The sequence below is a fragment of the Anomalospiza imberbis genome, chromosome 14 (assembly GCF_031753505.1).
Source record: "Anomalospiza imberbis isolate Cuckoo-Finch-1a 21T00152 chromosome 14, ASM3175350v1, whole genome shotgun sequence".
In the NCBI taxonomy this organism is placed as follows: Eukaryota; Metazoa; Chordata; class Aves; order Passeriformes; family Viduidae; genus Anomalospiza; species Anomalospiza imberbis.
In genome coordinates, this window is record NC_089694.1 from 16,421,257 (window position 1) to 16,444,127 (window position 22,871).

Consider the following 22,871-nt stretch of genomic DNA (forward strand, 5'->3'; position numbering starts at 1 on the left):
TCCAGAACAGAACAGTGCCAGGGGACTTAACTGAGCCATTAAGGAAATTAGGAATAAGCAGGATTTTAAGCAGTAGTTACAGAAGAGATATTTTGTAAGCCATGTGTAGGCAAGTTAGACTAAAAAAGGTTGTCAAGTCATAGCAGGTAAAAAAAAAAAAGTGCAAACCAGTCTGGGGATACATAATTCACTGCTAAAAGCAGCAAGGTTTGCTGCAAGTGGTGCTTGGCTCTTGTTATTCCTTAATGAATCAAATCTATTAGCCAGGGAAAACATCATGTTGTCTTGAAAAACAAATCCTATTTGGATGCCTCTTCCCCTGCATTTGTACCCATTTTAACATGAGCACACTAATTATGCTGTGGAGATGATTTTGTTATGGCAGAAATGGAGCTGAGTTTGCAGCTGTAACTGTGGAGCTCTGGAGTGCTGGAATAGGTACATGGGGAGAGATGCCTTTTAATTCCATTGCCTTTCTCTTTAGCATTTGTATCCCTGTGCTTCACAGTGTTTCTGCTCCCTTGGGTGCAGAGGCAAAGGCCCAACTTTGGGGGCTCAACAGCCTCCAGGCTCCCACGGATGCCGGAGGAATGGTTAGAGGAATCATGTCCACGGCCCAGTTTCTACACAGATGGCAACGGGCTCACAAATTCCCAGGCTTCCTGACATGTTTCCCAATGCACAGGGAGCTGCATGAGTCATATTGCTCCAGCTCTGGTCCTTTTGGATGGAAATTATACTTTTAAATACATTCTGTGATTACATGCAGGGCGATGGGCTCGTTTGGAGGAGCTGGAATTCGAGCCATTAAGTTGAGTGGCTGCCATTACGTCCCGTGTTTGCCAACAGATAATACACAGACATACTTCATCTGTGACAGCTTTGCCCTCTAGACTTTGAATAGAATTATCTTGGTACAGAGCTGATCTCTCCAGCACCTTCCAGGTGCTCATTTCCTTGCACCAGGCAGCAAATGTGACCTCCTGACGAGGTGAAGTAGGACAGGGAAGGGACAGCACTTGCTCGTGTCCTGTGCAGCATGACCTGGAGAGAGGGGAAAGGGCCAGTTACACAATGTGACACTGATGTGTCCTGGTGGAGTCCCTGCCCATCCCACCCCTCTGTCAGGATTTTCAGGGCTCCTGCCAGAGCTCTGAGCTCGCAGGGTGTGGGGCCATGCAGGCAGCTGTGAGGTTGGGAGATGGGAACAGGAAGATGTGGATGCTCATGGCTGTTCTCACTGTGCCTGGATTGCTGCTGGCTCCCTGAGCAGCCCAGAGGGCAAGGGGGGAACTCCTGGGTCAGAATGTGGTGATGGCTTGGAAAAACATCTGCTATTACCTTTCCATCCTGTGGAAGTGTCATCCAAGCCATAGCCCAGCTGAGGTAGCAAGCTCTAGCCAGTGGCTGCCTTGAGTTACTCCCGTTGAAGGGAACATTTTGGCTGTGACATTTGTCCATGAAAAGTGAGAAGCCATCAGCCATGACTTCATTCATTGCTAGGCTGAGCTGAGCAAAGCAGCTGAGAGCTGGAAGGCTGCCTATCCCCGTGCTGATCTGGCCAGTCCCTGTACTGGGCTCACAGGATCCCATGGCAGTCTGTGGGACAATCCCGTGCCTCTAAGGAGCACCCAGTCATTGCCTCCCTGATGAGACAGCCTTCCCAGCCAGCGCTGTCCTTTCAGTTTTTCGGAGGCAAAAGTGATGGGAATAAGAACATGAAGTCAGATCCCAGCTGGATTGTCACTGTTGGAACCCAGGGACAAAGGTGGGGTGTGACACAGCCCTGCAGTGCCACCCCTGTGCTCTCCATTGCCCCAGGTGCTGCTTCCCAAAACAAGCAGGAAGGCAGGGTTTGCTCTGGGAAGGTTCAGTGCTTTCCAGCTCTGAGTGAGGCAGGGCATGGGGCAGAGTGTTCCTGGGCCACTCCAGGACCTGGCAGAGCCAGAGGATGCCACAGGCTTTGGCTCAACCAGAGTCTCAAGGGGAGAAACTGCTTTGCTCTCATCTCCTGGCTTCATCTCTTTGAAGTCCTGCCTCTTTGCCCTCTCAGGAGCTTGGGATGGAAGGTGAGATGTGGGTGTGAGACGTGGTTGCTGTGAGGACCTGAGCTGTGCCTGGCTGGGTTTGCTGTGCTCTTGCTGCCAGCATGGGGGTGCTGGATGGCAGGGACTGCTATTCCCTGTGTTCCCTCGGGATGCCCATGGATGCTTTTTGGTCCAGGTGCTGGAGTCCTGGAAATCATGAGGAAGACTTGTGGTTTTGCTGGAATAATTCTTATGAATATCATCATTTTGGTGGCAAAAAGCTTTGTCTGGCTGTTTCTTATTCTGGGTGCTCATCTTGGTTTTTCCTTTTGCTACTGGAAGTGGAATCAATGGGGTTTTTCACTGGGTGGCTCTTGGTTTGCACAAGAGCAGCTGGATGGGCTCTGCTTCCCCCTGGCTTGGGAGAAAAGGCTTTCAGTGCCCCTGCAGCCACCCAAAGCCCAGGCTCATTCCTGGGGCCAGGCGTTGCTTCTCCAGCCATTGCTCCTTTTGTGCTTCCTTTAATTTAATTTTCTGTGAGCTCAGGGTCTGTGAAACAGTTTGTAGATGTCGTTCCCCTCCTCTGCCAACAAGCCCCTCCTGGACTTTGTTAGATGGGAGCTGCAGGGACATACCCTGCGAAACCAGGAGATGAGAACAGCAAATAAGGAGCCCAGGTGGTGAATTTAATCAGTGTAATACATTCATCTGGACTTTAATCCAGCCTGGGCATTGATTTGCACTAATAGCAGCCACCACTTTTTAAGTTCCAAGTTCTCAGTACTAAAAATATCCTTTTTTAAATATTATCATGTTGGCCTCTTACTGCAATACCAATATATGCATTATTGAGGATTCCTGGGGATGTGTTTAATACATTGTGGTCCAACATGACACAATCCAGGCCTCTGCTTCATTATTAAATTGGGTTTTAGAACACATGGCAGTGACGAAGGGGCTCTTGCTGCTGCTTCCCTGTTCCTGGCCATCCAGGACTGATGTTCCTGGTTTGTATTCATAGCTCTGCATTTGAGTTCATTTCCATCCCATGATTTTTAAACCTGGCCAACTGTGTCAGCTTTTAGAGGACAAAGTATCCACACAGAGTTTTGTGAGCTCTGCTCCTGTCACTTTCTTCATTGCCCTGGGGATTCCTGGATCTGGGTGAGGGAAGTGGCTGCACTGGATGCTCCTGGTGTGCCATCACTCCTGCTGGGGACAGCTGCATGGCTGAGCTGTGTGTCACCAGCTTTGGGCTGGCTGGTGGCACTTGTGCAGCTGCAGGGATACAGATCCCATGTCTGGGATGAGCAGATACGTGTGTTGTTCCCTTTGTAAGGAGTTGTGTTAAAGAATTCAATCCACTGGGAGTAATTTGTGTGATTTACCCCTTAATTCCTGTCTGCTTTGGAAACTTCCATGTCCAGAGTAACAGGTGACGTACATTTTAACATAAATATCCTTTAAAAGGAGGGTTACTCTTGCTTTCCTCAGAGCAATGACAATTTTATTTCCTCTCCTTGCAGAAACCATTCAGTTGCTCAGATGAACTCAGTTTTCCCAGTCTGCTCCATGGCAGGGAAGTTGTTTGCTTTCCAGTTCGAATAAGGACAGGCTTTGGGGGTAAAATGAGCATGGATTTTACATTCCTGACGTTTCCAGTCAAGTCTTGGTCCTCCATGGAGGGGTTTTGAGGCTGTGGAGTGGCTGCACCATGGGCATAGGGATGCTCAGGATGGTGTTGATGCTGTTTGTCCTCACTGTGTCCCTTAGCCCTGGGCTCAGCATTCCTCAGCAGCATCTTGTCCTTCTCTGTACATTCCCAGAGCTGAATTTACAGCTATTTAGTGATATTTATATTTATTTAGTAATATTCTGTTTGCTGATCTGCCTTACTCTGTCCCTTGGGTGACTGAGAGAGAGCCAGGTCCCTCCTGGAGCTGCCGTGGGCTGTTCACAATGCCTTGATGTTACTGGGCCCAGTGCTTGCTGGGCTGGGACTTTGTGGAACTGGGAGCACACCTTGGGAATCCTGACTGCTCCCCACCCAGGCAGCATCCTGCAGGCTCAGCCAGTGAGGCTGGACTGGGTGTAAATCAAAGCTCCAGCCCCCTGCTCAGGAGGGATTTCAGTACAACTCCAGGTCTTTGAGGCTGTTGTGGCCTTGGCTCGCGAATGTCAGGAGTCCCTTCTGGGGGCAGGAGGCTGGGCTTTGTGTGAGTATCTTAGGTTTGGATCTTGGAGGGTGTTTATTGTTTGTTGCTGAGTGCTGCAGTGAGGGATCCGTGCTGACAGCCCCTGCCGGCCCCGAGCCCACAGCCCTGGCAGCTGCCCTGGCTCTGCTTGCTGAAGGTGCTGCTTGCCCTGGAGCACTTCAAACTTGGACTTCCAGCCCCAGTCTCATCATTTATCTGAGTTAAAAGTTGATGGCAAGGGGCTATTTGTAATTACTCTACATGAAAGATGTGATGGGGCAAGGGGAGGCTTGCTGTACCCCATGCACAGGAGGAGTTGGGGAGCGATTAGGGTGACATATGCTCCATCCAAAGAGCTCACACCTGCGTGGGCTGTGCTTCAGTGGGGTCCCTCTGCCTCCTTACCACCTTCCATTCTCCTCCTCACTGCTGCCAGGGTTTTACTCAGCTCTCCATCCATGGCCCTGCCTCGTGGCTGCTGTTATTAATAGGAATGACATGGGCACTACTCAAAATAAGGTGGAAAATGAGATTAATGCCATCCCCTGGGCTCTGCTGCTGCAGCCTGGCTGAGGCCAGGTAATTTCCTATCTTGCCAGGTGAGATCTTCTCAAGAAAGTGGAAATCAATGAAAAACAGAACAACCCAGTCCTAAGGAACCTTTCTGTCTGTACTGACTCTCCCCATAACATATAGATAAAGAAAAGATAGAAAAAGCTTCCAACCAAGTGTGGCAGCCTTCCCAGAATATGGGATATGGGAGACTCTCACTCCAATCAGCCTCTTTCAACTGAAATGCAGTCATTAGTTAAATTCATCAAGGGGCTTGAAAGCAGAAAGGGAAATTCTTTGACTTGTGCTTAACCTTTGGGTGATTGCACCTCTTGAGAGAATGAGCAAATCAAGAGGAGCTGCCCTCCCCTGTGTTTGGTGAATGAGCCGTGGGGCCATTCACCGAGATTGGGCATTATTCACTTTGCAGAATTCCTGACGAGAGGTTTAAAAATAAACACACCATCAAAGGGACTCTGGGGAGATTATGCAAGAGCAGGGATGCAGCGGGATGGGCTGGGTGATGTTCTCCTGTGCTCTGCTCCATCAGCTGAGTGGCCCTGTCCTGGCTGGGAGGAGCAGCAGGGTGTGGGACTGAAACATGGGATGCACTGCTCCCCTCCTCACTCCGTGGGCACGGCTGTGCTGGGAATTCACGGGAGTGAGTCCCAGCAGAGCTGTGGGGGGGTCCGGGAGGTCCCAGCAGGCTCCCAGCCCCAGCAGGCTGTGTTGCTGTGGAGCAGTGTGAGGTGCCTCTCCTCCGGGATCACCGGGAGCAGAGCTGTGCTCTCCCTTGGCTGGGGCTCTGTGGAGCTCTGCTGGGTCCTGTCCTTCCCCTGAGCAGTGATTGCTTTGAACACCAGCTCTGTGTATCCTTCTTTGAAGCTGTTTTGGCTGCATCCATTGTGGAAGGGCCGGTGAACACAGTGTGGGAAATGCTATTGTGATTTTACAGGGCTTTTATGTTGTCTGAACAAAGGGCAGCTCTGTACAAGAAAAAATTTGAGCAAATGGCATCCACTCACCACATTTCTCCCTCCTCCCCTCACAGCCTGCTCCTATTCCTGCATCCTGCTCCTGTGGAGGAGGACACAGTTTATGTAACACAGATTTGAAAGGGAACTACCCAGAGCTCACATTTTTTACTGTTACAACTCTACTGATGCAGTAATAAATGATCTAATAGAGAAACACTTTCCTGCCTTAAAGATTATTCATATTCCCAGAGACCATGGTGCTGGAAACTTTGAGGTCCTTGATGTTTTTTAAGGAGATGATGAATGATGATAGATTTATTTGGGGGTTTTTGGGAATGTGGTTCTTCATAAAGTGCATTTTGGATTAGTGAGAAGCTCTGTGCTGAAAAGGGTCTTGGAATCTTGTGGGCTTGCAGTGATTACTTATCCCTGAAAGAGGAATGGACAGGTGAGAGTGGTTTGAATGGCCCTTTTGTGCATATTTCAGTGTCCATGGACCACTAAGCCCCTGATTTCTTCTTGAAGTTGGCCCATAAGAAGCCAGTAAGTGTTGATAGCTTGGGAATATTTAGCAAAACGTTGCAGTAGTGGCTGATTTCACTCAAAGATGTTTAATCCTTGACTGCCTCACTGCAGGCAGGGGCTGAGGTGGAGCAGATGTTCTTGTCCAATTGTGCATCTTGGCTTGGGAAGTGAGCAGAGCCAGGGAGAATGCATCAGACTGGAGGCAGAGGCTCACCCATTCCCCAGAATGATTTTCCAGTTGGCCCTGTCGTGTGGAGCTGGAGCAAAGTCCCTCTGCAGGGGCATGGCTGGGTCATGGCTCAGAGATTTAAACGCTGCAGTGGCCGGGGAGGAGCTGTAACCCCTGGCTCAGAGGTCACTCTGTGAATGTGCTTTGGGAAGCCATCCTAGGTGGTGCTCCTGGGCTTTTTTCATCAGAATGTGCTGTGAAAGGCTGTGAGAGGCATTCCCCTTCCCTTCCTCTCCTTTGGCTCATGTGGATTTGCTCCAGACCTGCTCCAGTAACAGGGTCAGACACATCCCACCAGCTCCTGTAACAGGGAGCTGTTCCGGTTATTCCTTTTATTCTTTATTTTCCTGTTTACTTTGATGGGGACATTTATTTGATCTTGAAAAAGGTGCCACAAAGGCATGGCCAGAAAAGAAAGTTGTAAAATCTGGAGTCAGACTCCCACTTTTGAGCACCTCCGTTTTATTCCATGGAAGCTCCCATTTGGCATTAATGACACCTTAAAGCCCTTTGGCTTTGGGAAGTGCAAGGGGAGAGGGAGACAGAGGGGATCTTTGGCCAGATGGACCTTTCTGAGCTTTCCCAGCACAGGTGAGGACTGAGTTCAGCATCCCTGGCATGTGCTGTCAGAGGTGGGGCCTTGCAGCGTCCCCTGAAACCCGTTTTTTACTGTTTGTTGTTGTTGTCATTTTATTTTGGCAGCACCTCTAATGTAATTCTGTATTTCCAGTGGCCACGTTCCATCCTGGAAATGCACCAGATGGGAAGAGAAATCATAATCCCCCCCAGCCCTTCAGCAGGAATGGTTTCATTCCTTTCCTCTGGCTTTGCTCGCTGGTGTAAAGCACTCACCTGTTGTGCTGGGCTGCTGGGAGTGTCTTGAAGGAACGTCTCTAGAGGAAGGGTTTGTGACTGAGTTCTTGGAGGTTTGCTGTGGAAACCTGCAGAGAAAATCCCTGGGAAGGCTGAGGGTGTGGTCCTGGTGGTTCAGGGATCATACACCCTGTTCTTAGTGTGCTTAAGCTGTGCATGGAGCCCTGTCCTTCTGCCCTTTTTCGTTTCCTCATTAAATTCATTTCTTTGTGGTGCTGGGATGTGGAAGTGGCCTCTCCTCCCTGTGCCCTGGAATTTCGCTTTGCCCATGGTGTTTGTTGGACCAGTGCCTGGTGCCCAGCCCACACAACATCCCAAGAGTTACTCTTCTCTTCTGCCCACTGAGAAAGTGTTTCCTCCACCCCAGAAAGTGCTCTGCAGGCTCCTGTAAAGCAGGGATCATTATTCTCAGGTCTGCAGTTCCCAAGTGCTCCTGGGCATTTCTGCACTGATGTTAGGGGGTGAAAGCATCGAGGAATTTTCTCTTTGAGCTCCTTACTTTGAACAAGCAACTGACAAGAATAATTGATTTTAATAGGAAGTAGAATTTCCACCTGGCAGACAGGCAGTGTTCAGGGGATGTCACACTGAGTGTCCTTGTCACCTGCTGCATTTCTTCTCGCTGCTTCTCTTTTCCTATGGGTAGGACACTTTCCCAAATATCTAAGTTCTAATGGTTGTAAATTTACAAGGCTAAGATTTTGTGAATTCCTCTGGTGGGCACAGAGAACATAACTTTATTTCCACCAACCTTCGCCCTACAGAAAACTTATGTGTCTGGGAGAGTGTGCTTTAATATTTCACTATTCCTATAGAGATTATTATTCTTAAATTCTGTCCTTTGGTTTTGATATGGGCCAAATTGTAGATGGGATGAACATTAGGATGTGGGAAATGTAAACTTCGGCCTCAGCCAGTTAAACACAGAGTCAGTTCTAGGGCATGATTCACCTGGCTGGAAGGTAGATTGCTGAAATAGCTGGGATGAATCACACTCCAGATGTGTCTCTTTCTCTTCACTGGCCATCAGGGAGTCCAGATGACTCTCTCAGCTGCAGTGTGGGAGAATCTTTACGGCAGAGAAGTTCTTTCCAAGGTCTTTGGCTGAATATCTCTGACCAGAGCAGTAAGCCCGGCTGTGAACTTTCTGGAGTGAAGAGCTCCTGTGTTGAATTCTGTGAGAAATAATATTTCATGCTGACCTTTCTCCAGTTTGTCATCTCCTGCTGCTGCAGATGTCAGGTTCTGTCTCCATAACCCTGCCCTGAGAGAGCTGGGTGGCTCCACAGATGCAGCAAGATGTCCTGCAAGATAAATTCAAGTGGATCTTTTCATTTTAGGCCCTGACATTCTCTCAGTGGACTCAGCATGTGGGATGGCTGGAGCTCCCGTTCTCGCCATCCTTTTGCTACAGGCTGAGCTGCATTTGTGTTCCAAAAGGGCAAGGCTTGCTTGCAGGATTCCTGAGATGTGGATCCCTTCCTTGAGCTGAGAGCAAGGACCAGGAGCTGGGCAGGACCAGCCCCTGCTGGCACTGATCAGTGAGAACCAAGGACTTGGAGCTTTTCCCCTTGAGATCAAGAAGCACCTTGCAAAGCCACCCCAGCTCCTGACATGCCCTGAAAGCACCTTGCAGACCTGTGTGCTAACAGCTCTAAAAGGCTGAGATGTGACCCCCTGTCCCTCTGTGTCCCTCTGCAGTCCCTGTCAGCTCCTCAGAGCTGGGATCTGCGCCTCGGGCTCAGGAATGGATTTTTGCAAAGTAGGCTGGGAGGGTTTGAAGCACAGTCCCTCTGAAGTTTGGGCTCAGTGACGTTTCTGTGGCAGTTTGTGCCCAGAACTGGCTGTGTGCGAAGTGACAGCAGAGTCTCTGTCAGCTGAAGCAGAAGCAGCAGGAACACAGCTCCTGCGTAATAGCTCTGTTCCTGGTTCTTCATCAGTGCAAAAGGGACTAAAATACCCAGTGGCATTAACAAAAGGAACAAGTGTCAGGACAACCCGATTCATTTTTTGACAAGAAAACTGATTTTGGAGCCAAAGAGAACATACTCTAGTGCATTTACTGAGAGGAGCTGAGTGCAGGATGCCTGTGAGCCACGGGTGGGAGGTGGCCGTGGGGAAAAGGGGGACATGTGAGGTGTTACTGGGAGTTCTGTGACACTGGAATAAATATTTTGTGCTGTTCCACAAATCTCTGGTAAGGTCCCTTTGGGAATAGTATTTGCAATTCTGGTCATCTGTGCTCCAAAAGAATGCAGGCAGGGTACATGGAAGCCTGAGAGGGCTGGTGAGATGCCTGGGGGAGGTGAAAGCTGGGGGCTGGAAGGGCAGAACTTCCTTACCTGGGAAACCACACCTGGACAGCATCCATGAATATGGCAGAGGGCAAGCACTGGTGAAGGAGAAGAGCTCAGTCCTGGCAGAAGAACAGATACATGGTACCTGGTTTCCAGTGTATTGTGGGGTTTCTTCAGCTCTGAAGTCTCATCCCTTCCAGATCTGTCCTGGGGGTGTCTGTGCTTTAAACTGATCCTTATTTATGAGAGCATCCAGGAACCCTGACTGGGAGCAGAGCAAGGGGTTGTGAGGAGGCACTGAAACACCTCTGAGCATCCAGCTGTCGCACTGGGATCAGAAATCAGTCTCTGTGACTGTTAACTTCTCCAGATGTGGCTCCCCTGCTTTGCTGAGCCCAGCTCTGGGGTGAGCTGGGGGTCCATCACCATCTGACTGCAGCTGCTGCTGGTTCAGGTGGGACCCTCTGGTGCCCAGCTCCCTCCAGCTGTGTCTCAAAAGCCCAGCTGTGGGATGACCCCTCACTGAAGCAGGAGGTGCCCACGAGTTCAGCCATCACCTGAGGGCTTGTTCCATGCTTTGGTTTTCTGCCTGGTGTCCCAGGACCTTATGAGGCTTGTGTGGACAATCCCCTGCATGACACACAAAGGGGACAGGTTTCTTCTACAACTGATTTTGAATTAGAAGGGACAGTTTGTCAAAGTGGAAGTGGGAGGAGCACAGCTTTACTTTGCTGCTCGCTGACTGGATCTGCCTGGGTTTTGAGCATGAAAGGCACTGCCAGGTTAAGCCTTGTAGGTCTTGCTGCTTTGTGTGACTGACTCTACAACTGGCTGGAACTGCAGCTCCAGCTGTCCAAACCCAAGGAGATCGATTTGTAAAGGAGAGCCAGTCCAAGGCAAATGGTAAATCAGGCCCTTTAATCTGTTGTCTGGATTGTCTGGACAGCTTCAGTGTTCTCTGCTGATGCTGAGAACCTGAAGCTCTGCTGGAAGGTCTCCTTCAAGTTCTCACTGTGCAGGCAGTGATTAACAGGGGTTTGGGGATGCCAGACTTGCATTAAGAGCTTCTACACTTGCATACCCACAGCGAGGGGTTATTGTCTGTGTGCTTTGTGTTCTTCCCCCAGCTGAGGGGACACACTGGCTCTCAGAGCCTTGCCACAACAAGGTCTGGAATGGTTACAGGGTTGAGCTCTGTCCCTGTGAGCTCCAGCAGGGACTTGGAGGCAGCCCAAGTCCATGGTCAGGGTGTCTCGTGGCAGAACTAATGAACCCAGGATGGCTCTGACAGGCTGATTAGCACATGGGGAAAATCTGTGTTTGCTGGGGCAGCCTCAGTGCTCAGCACAGAATGCCTGCAGTGGGCAACACATAAACACAACCTATTACTCTGTTAAACACAACCTTTTACTCTGTTAAAAACACACAGCTGTCAGTCAGAGGGTCAGGGATGTCCTGGGCATGGATGGATGGCTGGTGGTGTGGAAGCCACCAGTGCTGGGATGCTCCCTCCTGCCAGCAGGGAGCAGGAGTTTCATGGCTCTCACAGAGGAGACCGGGGCTGTGCTGGGGCACTCCTGAGGCTCCAGGAGCTCCACAGGTCCTGTCAGACACCAGGCTGGCCTCATTGAGAGTCCAGGGTCCACGATCTGCTCCATGCAGACTGTCACCACAGCCAGGAGCAGCAGGATTGTCCTGGGCTGTGCTCCAGGCCAGGGCTGGGGCAGGGCAGCAGCGTGTCACAAGTGAGGGGTGTCAGTACATCACCAGCACTAAAACAGGCAGCCTCCGGTTTCAAAAAAGGCCTTCTAAATACGTGCACTAACTTTGCTTGGGTGTGCATGGAAAGCTTCCCCAAGCCTCTGACATTTCAACTGAAGTGAAAATTCCTTTGCGGGACACCATCGCTTGTTTTTGGGAATTGCACGTTGTGTCAGTGGACTTGTCCCTGACAGATGTGTCTGTATGGAGGTGGGAGGGGAGGTGCCAGGCCTTGGGGGACACGGGACACGGCACCTGGAGCTTGCCTGGCATGGTTGGGAGCAGGCTGAGGGCAGTGGGAATGGCAGGGTGGAATGGAAATGTGGTTTGGCTGCGAGCTGTGCTGCGTGTGCTGCTGTGCATGTGTGGGGCTGGGCTGCAGGCATTCCCTGACTGTGCTTTTCTCTCCCCAAGCTGATCAGTGGTGGTTCCATTGTCAGTGCTGAGGCAGTATGGGATCACGTCACCATGGCCAACCGGGAGTTGGCGTTTAAAGCAGGAGACGTCATCAAGGTCCTGGATGCTTCCAACAAGGACTGGTGGTGGGGTCAGATCGACGATGAGGAAGGATGGTTTCCCGCCAGCTTCGTGAGGGTGAGTGACTTTCTGCTTTTTACTGCTCTAATGAATCACTGCCGATGCTCAGGACATCAAGAACTGAGCTCTTGCTCAGTTTTTACTGTGTTTGTTCTCACTGATGCTGATTCCCACTTCTTTGCCCGTTTTCTGTCCAAAAAATGGGGAGCAAAGAATGTTTCTGCTTGCTGCTGTCCCCCCACCACACATTTTTTTTCCCCTCTGGTGCAGCTCTTTTGTTTTCCCCAGGTCTGGCCAGTGCCAGGAGTGAAAGATCCATGATTGGAACTGGAGCTGGGCTGCCCAAAAAAGTTCATGCTGTTACTCTGGCCTAGGATAACAAATTGTGTTTGGTATTTTCGGTATACAAATTGTGTTTGGTATTTTGGGATTTTGGTATTTTGGGATAACAAATTGTGTTTGGTATTTTGAGTCTGACCCCGCAGCTGGTGGTGGCAACAAGTCTGGATAATGGATTTGTGTCAGGTGTGATTGAGGTGAAAACCTTCTTGCAGAAACACTCTCACCTCTTGTCACTAACACATCTCCTCTGTGCTGCAGCTGGAAAGGCTGAACGAGAACAATCTCATTTTGTTTGCTTAATTTAAACACTGAAATATTCTGGGCCAGTTTAACCTCTCAGTGCACTGACCAGTGCTGATTTCTCTGTGGTTCTGGGGAAAAGATTTAACGGCCCTTTGGAGTGGTGTCACAAACAAACGGTCTTTGGAGGTTTAAGAATAGTCTGGAAAACACTGTCCTGTTTTTTTAAAAACACACCAAAAAACCAAATGAACCAGTGTCTTTAGGGCCCCAACCCATGGATCACTTGTCTTGGCTGAACTCCCCATCTCTCCCTACACTTTTCAAAGGCTGCGAGGATGGTTTTAGAAACTGTGGGGAACAAAGGAGAGGGGACTCAGTGAATCTCAGACAAATGTCTGGAACAAATCCTAGATCCTCATCCTTGGTCCTGGGGGTCACAACAGCCTGACCAGGCAGGTTTCTTGCCTGTTCTGTCCAGTATCCCATTGAGAGGAATCCTTCCATCAGCTCTGCAGGGGGCTGGCTTGGCTGTTCCATCTGGGAATCACTTGTTGGGGGCAGGCAGGGACCAGACACCTGCCCTTTCCCCCCACCAGAGGGGAGCAACGCCTGGCTGTGCTGCCTTAGTGAGAATTAATATTTAAAAACAAAGAGTTCTGGCTCATTTTATCTGCAGGTCTTGAAGGGAGACTGGAGGGAAAAATTTGCCCCTCAGGTTTCCAAAGCAGCTGAATAAGGAATGAAAGAACTGCGAGAAGAGCAGATCATCACTCACATCATGAGCAGGCTGCGTTTTTCTCTGTTGTACTTTGAGCCCTGCTTTTTTAAGATGATGCCAGAAAACTGCCTGATTTAGCCTGGGTGGTTCTAGTTTTACTTGCAAAATGATTGCTTTTCTTTATATCTGTATTTCTCTTCTTCAAGCACAGAAGGAAAAGGGAGCAATATGTTGCATAGAATATGAATAGTATTCAAGTGAGGGATGTCAGACAGACCAGACAGGTATAAAGCCAAATAGGATTAATTTCAGGACACTTCAGACTTCAGGCCTCTTGTAAGTACTAACAGGAGTGCAGGAGAAGATCACTGCACAGTTGGGCTCCTCTCAAAGTCCTTTGAATCACTTCTGAGGACAGAACTGGGCTGGGAACCCAGTTTGCAATGAGATGTCTGACGCTTCTTGCTCTCCAGCCAGATCATCTGAAAACCTTTGGCAAAGCATTTGGCACTCACGAAATCTCATAGCAGGGAACTTCACATTTGCAAGTGAAGAGGAAAACAGGAGCCTGCTGATTCCCTTGGCCTCCTTTACATGACAGCCAGGGGTGGCAAACCAAAACGCTCCTGAATTCCCTGCACACACAGCAATTGTTGTCTCCCTACGCACACCTGCGCTAATCCTCTTAGTAGCTTGGGACTTGGAGAGAAGGAAGGTGGGGAGAGGGAACCACGGAGGTTTGGGAACTCAGGAACTTTCAAGGAGAAACTGGATGGATAAAGCAATGTTTTTCTGGGGGAAGAGAAAGCACAGCGTAGGAGAAGTAAAATTTGGAGCCAGCAGGGAATGGTGAATGATTTCTGCAGGGAGCTGCTGCACTCAGGGAGAAGGTTATGAACACCCCTAAGTCAGAAAGGTGGATAAGAACTCCAAAACTAAATTTAAGACCCAGCAACAAGCTGGGTTTAGACAGGTGAAGGTGTCTGTGATGTATTTTAGCCTGTTCTGAGCACAGTGGACACCCACAGGGTGCAGCCATGGTGGCTGCACAGTGTCTTTGAACATCCTGTCAACTTCCAGTGGTCTGACAGGTTAGGAGGTACAGCTGAGAAAAACCAGGAGGACTTTCAAACAAGATTTCACATTCTTGTGGTGGTAATGCCACTTCTTTCCCCTCTGTGGATGGCAGAGCCTCAGGCTGTCTGTACATTGTGGGCTAGAGATGAGTTTTTGCATAACCAGCACATTGACACTGGCTCAGAAAAACAGGATCAGTGTAGGGAGGGATTTGCAGCAGAGAGTAACAGTCCAGGGCTGCCCATGGATCCATTGTTGTACCTTAGGGTCTCCTTTAGAAAGCACAGCAAGCCTCAAAACAAAGTTTTGATTGCAGAGCCCCTCATCAAGGCTCCAAAACAGCCCAGGTGAGACACTCCAAACACAGGAAATCAAATGGCTTAATGTTTGGGCTCTGACATATTTCCACTGCAAGAGAAATAAAGAGTAAAGCTTATGGATGCTGTGCAGTGGAATCTCTCCTCAGAGACATGGCAGAGTGCCCCTGTCCTGGGCAGAGAGGGGGATTTATTCCTGTGTAAAGCTCTCCTTAGTCTCTTTGGATACCAGACTGAGCTTGCAGAATATATTTCTTCTCACCTCAGCAATACTGAGTCTCCCTTCCTTATGTTGCTAAGCCAAGGTAAAGAGCAAAACTGGAGCTGAGGAGCTTTTACTGCAGCTTCTTGTAGTGCCTGGTGACTGAAGAAAGGAAGAAATGGTCCTGGCAAGGAGCAAGGAGGGGCTATGAAATCTTCATGGTCTCCTCTTCCAGGAGAAGGTGCAGGGGTGGAGAAGTGCAGGGGTGGCAGTGCTCCATGTTCTCTCTCACCACTGCCTTGGTTCTCCTAAGTGTTGTAATTTTAGATTGATTTTCCTGCTGAAAAGCTGCCTTTGACCCACTTTATTTTCTGCTGCTAAAAGAGAAGTGCTGGATAAATTGGAGTGAGCTTTTAAGGCACTGTGGAGAAGGAGACTCTGAACCCAGAGCGTGGTCCCAGTGCCTGGCAGCTCGTGCCTTTACTGGGCAGCTGGGTTTAGCTTTTAGCTGTGCCTGCACTGTGTTGCAGGTGTAATTCCCCATTTTGCTGCCCCATCTGCTTCTTTTTGCCTGTAAAATCTGATTGTATCTTGTTGAGCTCATCACTCACCTGTTCTTCCCCTACTGCAGCCCTTGCATTAGCATTCCCCTCAGAGCCAGGGGCATCAGATTTCCCAAAGAAAGAGAGTGGAGCTGCAGTCAGAGCCGTCTAAAGGAGATTTGATTCTCCTGTGGCAAATCCAGCTTACAAATAGCTGTGCTGGAGGTAGGGCCCAGCACGGGCAGCACTGCTGGGGACAGGCTGAGCTGCAGAGTTTGGGGTTTCCTAAAGGCAAGGAGCATTTCAGCACCCCAGGGCTCCCTGTGCCACCTGCAGCCCAGACAGGTCCCCCAAAGGGTCACACACTGGCACTGTGCCCTTCCCTGGACAAGCTGCTTTGGAGGTGCAAAACCAGAGCTCTGGGGCCTTCCTCCGAGTCAGGCAAACCAGGCAGGAATCTCCAGAGCCCCTTCCCTGGTGCTGCCCTTCCTCAGCCTGGCAGGGCTCTGCAGTGAGCTCCGAGCCTCTGCTCGCCCGCCTGCGTGTCAGCAGGGATTGGCTTTTGGGAATGGGAGGGCTGAGCCCTAATTCCCAGCGTTCTGATGGATGTAGCAGAGCACATCCAGTTTGCTGCAGTGTCCAGGCAGCTTTTGGTCCCCGCTGGAGCTGCAGCCCCTGGAATCTGGGTTTGGGTTGCAGGGATCAGGGAGGGAGCACAGGGCCTGTTCTCTGGAGCTGTTCTTGTTCACCTTTTGGGGATACAGAGCCTGAAACTGTCCCTACAGAATCCCTGTCACTAGAGGACACAAGGAAAAATGGTGCACCACGGCTATGGTTATGATGAAGAGATTACTTTATTTTTTTGATTCTAATATTTGTAGTTTTCAAAAGGTGCCAGTGGATTGGAGGGTGAACGTGTCACCTCTCCAATGACACTGGACAAACTACCAGTACATTAAATTTCTCTGCTCTATGAAGGAATGTAAAACAATAGGTTGTTTACAGAAAGTTGTGTGAGAAAGTTCTCTACAAGAATGTAAACTCAGAAGGCTTTAGAAAATCTTAAAAAATCAGGGCGACAAATCCCCTGTTTTCTCCTTCTCCAGAAATGAGTAAAGGGTGTTTCTTGTTTCTGACCTTGGGTAAAGGGAATTTCTGAGGCTGAGAATGGAGAGTTTTAGAGAGAAGAGGAAGAGCTGAAGAGGCTTTGCTAAAGCTGTGGGGAGTTGGAGGGAGGAAAGAGAAGGAATCAAAGATACCTGGGCTGGAAGGTGAGGACACTGAGGCTGGAGCCAGATTACTGAGGGAAAAATTCAGGCTGTGGAAGAAAAGAGTAAAGAGTAGCAGGGCCACAGGAGGGGAAAGCACCTTGCTTCAGCTGCCTTTCCTTCTGCTGCCAAATGTCCTATTCCTGCTCCTGGAAGGGGATCCAGGAGATGCCCTGTGCTTCCAGCAAACTGCATCCCAGCCACATTGCCAGCCCTCCCACGCTGGGCAGAGGCCGGGGCTGGCTGGGACGGCTCCGGGGGACACACAGCATCTCCTGGCAGCGCCTCGCTCCTCCTGGAGGCTGGGGAGGGGGAGCACCTCGGCAGAGCCCAGCACAGGCTGAGCCTGGAGGCTGCTGATGCTTTACTCGTGCAGAGCTCTGCACCACGGGCCCTGCTGGGCTGCAGATCCTGAGCAACCGAGCTCCTTAATCCAGCGGGGATGGACAGTGCTCGGGGATGGACAGTGCACAGGGGTGGGACACTGCCCAGGGGTGTGACACTGCACAGGGATGTGACACTGCACAGGGGTGGGACACTGAACGGGGATGTGACACTGCACAGGGGTGGGACACTGCACAGGGCTGTGACACTGCACAGGGTGGGGATGTGACACTGTACAGGGGTGTGACACTGCACGGGAATGTGACACTGCACGGGAATGTGACACTGTACAGGGGTGGGACACTGCACAGGGATGTAACACTGCACGGGGGTGGGACACTGAACGGGGATGTGACACTGCACAGGGGTGGGACACTGCACAGGGGTGTGACACTGCACGGGGATGTGACACTGCACAGGGATGTGACACTGCACAGGGGTGTGACACTGCACAGGGGTGTGACACTGCACGGGGCTGTGACACTGCACGGGGATGTGACACTGCACAGTGGTGTGACACTGCACAGGGTGGGGATGTGACACTGCACAGGGATGTGACACTGCACAGGGGTGTGACACTGCACAGGGTGGGGGTGTGACACTGCACAGGGATGTGACACTGCACAGGGGTGTGACACTGCACAGTGGTGTGACACTGCACAGGGGTGTGACACTGCACAGGGATGTGACACTGCACAGGGTGGGGATGTGACACTGCACAGGGATGTGACACTGCACAGGGTGGGGATGTGACACTGCCCAGGGGTGTGACACTGCACAGGGGTGGGACACTGCACAGGGGTGTGACACTGCACAGGGTGGGGATGTGACACTGCACAGGGCTGTGACACTGCACAGGGTGGGGATGTGACACTGCACAGGGCTGTGACACTGCACGGGGGTGTGACACTGCACAGGGATGTGACACTGCCCAGGGGTGTGACACTGCACAGGGGTGGGACACTGCACAGGGTGGGGATGTGACACTGCACAGGGGTGGGACACTGCACAGGGGTGTGACACTGCACAGGGTGGGGATGTGACACTGCACAGGGCTGTGACACTGCACGGGGGTGTGACACTGCACGGGGCTGTGACACTGCACAGGGCTGTGACACTGCACAGGGGTGTGACACTGCACAGGGTGGGGATGTGACACTGCACAGGGGTGTGACACTGCACGGGGATGTGACACTGCACAGGGGTGTGACACTGCACAGGGGTGTGACACTGCACAGGGATGTGACACTGCACGGGGATGTGACACTGCACAGGGGTGTGACACTGCACAGGGGTGTGACACTGCACAGGGATGTGACACTGCACGGGGATGTGACACTGCACAGGGGTGTGACACTGCACAGGGCTGTGACACTGCACGGGGATGTGACACTGCACAGGGATGTGACACTGCACAGGGGTGGGGATGTGACACTGCACGGGGGTGTGACACTGCACAGGGGTGTGACACTGCACAGTGGTGTGACACTGCACAGGGGTGTGACACTGCACGGGGATGTGACACTGCACAGGGTTGTGACACTGCACAGGGTGGGGGTGTGACACTGCACGGGGCTGCAGACAAGGCCCAGCCCTGCAAGCAGCTCAGAGAGGCAGGAAAGGGAGCAGAGCCTGTGGGAATGGAGCTGCTCCACCGAGCAGGGCAGGGTGGATGGGTGGGAGAGGGTCCTGAAGCTCTGTGCTTCCATGGATTCCTGCAGATTTTTGGAGCCTCTGGCACTGTAACCCATGGCACTGCCCACTTGTCCTGTACAATCCAGATTCCCTGGGATGGCAGGAGCTTTCTGAAGGATGTGTGTGTACCATTAATCTGCCACGTTAGTTAATTGGGAGTGAGAATCCAGAACGGCACATCATCTGCTGGTTTTGTCCTTGTGAATATCCAGTGGAAGCAGGTTAATCATCCAGCTGGCTGGTAAAATGTTTGCTTTATTGTGGTTTCTGATCATTACGAGGTGATCAGGCCTCGGTGCCTGTTGAAGGAAAAAGTCCTCTCCATGCAGTGCCTGCACTGAGCAGGGTAAATCTGCAATAATTGCAGGTCAGTGGTGCTGGCCCAGTGCCACCGGGTGATTTTGTGCACCATTTGGGTAAAGCTGCAAGCTGATGAATTGTATTTATAGAAATTTTATATTATAGAATACCAGACTGGTTTGGGCTGGGAGAGACCTTAAAGCCCACCCAGTGCCACCCTGCCATGGCAGGGACACCTTCCCCTGTCCCAGGCTGCCAAGCCCCAGTGTCCAGCCTGGCCTTGGGCACTGCCAGGGATCCAGGGGCAGCCCCAGCTGCTCTGGGCACCCTGTGCCAGGGCCTGCCCACCCTCCCAGAGAACAATTCCCAATATCCCGTCCATCCCTGCCCTCTGGCAGTGGGAGCCGTTCCCTGTGTCCTGTCCCTCCATCCCCTGTCCCCAGTCCTTCTCCAGCTCTTCTGGAGCTCCTCAGGCCCTGGCAGGGGCTCTGAGCTCTGTAAGGACCTTGTCACAGGTCACTGACTGTGTCAGGCACGCTCTGCCCTCAGGGAAGCTGTGGTGGTTTTCACCAGTCACCTCCTTGTCTTCCACGTGCCTGAACATATTTTCCAGGAATCTGCTCCGTGCTCTTGCTGGGCACTGAGGTGAACCTGCCTGGCCTGTGGTTCCCTGCGTCTTCCTTTTTTCCCTTTCTAAAAGGATTTCAGTCATGGAGAACATGAATTAGCACAATGCAACCAGCAGCTCTCTGTGGCTCCCAGAAGTGGTCCTTAGGGAAAAGGGCCTTTTTTATGTGATCATTTTACTTTTATCTGCCTCTGCAAGTTCTTGCATTACGCAAGAGCTGGTCATGACTTCCCAGTTAGGGTTGAATTTTGAAATAGGACTGGAAGCCTCACCATAAGCCTGTTCCATCCCACATGGAGGGGTCTTTCAATGAGAAACATCATGTAGGACCAGCATTATGCAACTTGATTTTTTTTTCTGTAGTTTTCACTGATTTCTTTTAATTAGTTCTTGATAGAGTGCTCAGAATGGCTCTCGGGGCTTGGTGGTTTGTCTGCTGGACATTTTTCATGGCCTGGGGGAAGCCCTCCCAGTGCTGTTTTATTTTACAGCCCCTGATGTTTTCCATTGCAGAGGTGTTTAAAGAGACCCTGGATTTATTATTGTAGAGTTCCCTGGAAATCCCCACAGGGATGGCAGCCACCCATCCTGAGCTGGGAATGCTGGAGAGATGGGATGAAACTGGGAGAAAACAAGATTTCTGAAGTTTCTTTTGTAATAATGGAGATACTTGCACTGAGAGGGAGGGGCAGCTGTGCATTTGTGTCCCTTTGGAGAGATGGGGAGCAGACAGATGTTTTTCCAGGAATGTGATCTCAGCTGTTCCCCACAGGAAGGAGGGAAATTCAGGCATTTTGGGGAGCCCCATGTGTGTGAAACAGAGGGATCACCCTATGAGAGGTGCTGGGCTGAAACAGGAGCGTTTGCAGCTTTGTCCACATCACTCAATCTGACATTCCAGAAGTTTCTGGGCAAGGCCAGCATCTCCCCAGGGTGGCTGTGCCACCTCGCTGTCACCTGCAGCTCCATCAGTGTCAGTGGGGCACAGAGGATCCAGCCTGGGCTGGTGGCACTGGGACAGAGGCCACAGTTAACCCTTGAAGTGCCACCTTGCCTTGGCCCAGCACGGCCCAGCTCCTCCCCAGTGCTGAGAGCTGGAGGTGCAAACCCAACCCCAGGTGTGTCTCACCAGAGTGCTGCTCATGGCTGAGAGCAAGAGTCTGTGGTGCATTTCAGCCCATATTTCAACAGCTCCATCGGTTTTTCCATGATTATCCCTGGATTTGGGTGGGAAAACTTCCTCCAGATGCAGGGACTGGCCCAAGGTCAGTGCCAGAGCTGCCACTGCATCTCAGCTTTTATTAGTCATGGTCCTAACTTCAAATGATGCCCTGGAAGAAGGATCCTTGCTGGAATTTCAGAGAACTTCAGAGGTTTAGATGGAAACAGGAGTGTTTGAACAACACAGTGGGATTCATCCTTCCAGCAGCAGAGGCTGCAGAGTGCAGGGTGGAAACACCTTCAGCTTCCTCTGGAGCTGATAAAATTGTTGCATTTGTTTTTAATCTAAGGCAGAAGTCATCCAGACTAGAACTGTATTTTTTTTTCCCTTTGGGAACATGGATCCTAGCAGGAAGGAGCAAAAATTTCATTAAGCAGGAAAGCAGGACTCCTGAGATTTGCAGATGAGGAAGGAGGGAATGCTCCTGCTGTGCACAAAAGGCAGCCTGAATTTGAGGAATCATGAAAGTTTGTAAGTTTGCTATCTGCCTTGGTCTCAAAGCCTTTAGGATTCATGACTCAGGCTTACACACACATGCCTTGTAATGATTAGATCTTTCTGGCTTTTTTTAAAGTGAAAATCGAATTTTTTTCTCACAATCACCTGACTCCAGGAGGTAGAGCTTTAAAAATATGCTCTGCTGCCAAACTGGCAGGAATGTCATCAAACTTGGAAACAAGCTGTTCCAGTTGGGTTTGGGAAGGCTGCAAAATCCCTTTCTGTAGGAGAAGAAAAGCAGGGTGGGAAGTTATTTTAAACTTCAACCAGCAGGATTTAATTCCACCCTGGCCCTGCTGGATTTTCCACATCTGTTTGTTGGAATGCCAATGAAGCTGTCACCAGGACACATCCCTTGGAGGACTCCCTGTGCCATTCTGTCCTTCCCAGGACACATTTTCCCTTCTCAGGGTGCCCCTAGGTTTTCCCAGCACTGAAATTGGTGGCACTGATGTCAGTAGCTGGCCCCCGAGGTCACTTACCCCAAGAAGGACATTGCTCAGCAGCAGCACTTCTATTTATTTATTTAGTTTTTATTTTTAATTCATTTTTCAGCATAAACCACTGGTTGTGTTCGTGGGGTGTTGTTCTGCCTCAGTGGACCCCAAACCTCTTCCAGAGGAGGGTGGGTTTGCTGAAAGAGACTTTTCTAGCCAGCTTTTGGGTGGCTTTTCTGAACAGGAGACATTTGTTTCAGTGTGCCAGGAGAGGTTTTCCATGCTGAGTTCCACTATATTTGGTGGGATTGGATCAACAGCTCCCTCACAGTGACCCAGGGCTCAGCCAGGCCTCCAGTGCTGATGGAAATCCTACAAAACCCCTTTTGGATCCCCCAGATTTGCAGCATCAATAACATCCTGCTAAAGAAGAGATGGGTTTGGGATTTTTGGTGGTGTTTTTTTTTTTTTTTGGCCTGTACAACTCCCTGTGGGAGGGCAGAATGTGGGAGCTGCAAGAGGTGGTTTAGCAGAGCAGCTGCTGGTTGGGAATGCAGGGAAGGAGCAGGGGTAGGTTTGGAGATTTTACTTTCCTAATTTACAGGAACACTGCCCTTTACAATCTGTGGAAAGCCCGGTTTAAACTGAATAATGGGAAAGCAGGAAACACTATTAACATTGAAAGGGAGCCTGAAGATCAGGTTAATGATGCTGCTTGGTTTCCTTGTACTCTGTGTGTGGACAGTTCCACTGCGCACAGGAAAATGTATTTTTAGGTTTGAAAGTCCCCAGGATTTGGGGACTTCAAACACTGAGAAGTTGCTTCATTTCCATCACTGAGGTGAGGTGGTCTGTGAAAGACAGGGGTATTTCTGTCAGCTCTAAGCTTTACTTAATGTTTGTTTACAAACTACCCAGAGCCCAATTTGAGTCAATCAGAGTTATTTTAAGCAGGTTTTGTGGGAAAAGGTAACAGAAGGAGCCCTTGATCCATATGGTGTGTGCAGAGCTCAGGCTGGTTCAGA

At 50.6% G+C, this 22,871-nt stretch overlaps 1 protein-coding gene across 13 annotated transcripts in view; it reads left to right on the plus strand.

Moving 5' to 3' along the window:
* ARHGEF9 (Cdc42 guanine nucleotide exchange factor 9) overlaps positions 1–22,871 on the plus strand; it is a 177,523-nt gene that overhangs the window by 98,214 nt on the left and 56,438 nt on the right. For all 13 annotated transcript variants that reach the window (XM_068205127.1, XM_068205125.1, XM_068205126.1 and 10 more), the window contains one exon: positions 11,851–12,030. In XM_068205127.1, the coding sequence (XP_068061228.1) occupies positions 11,851–12,030 (180 nt within the window). The remainder of the gene's footprint in view (positions 1–11,850; positions 12,031–22,871) is intronic.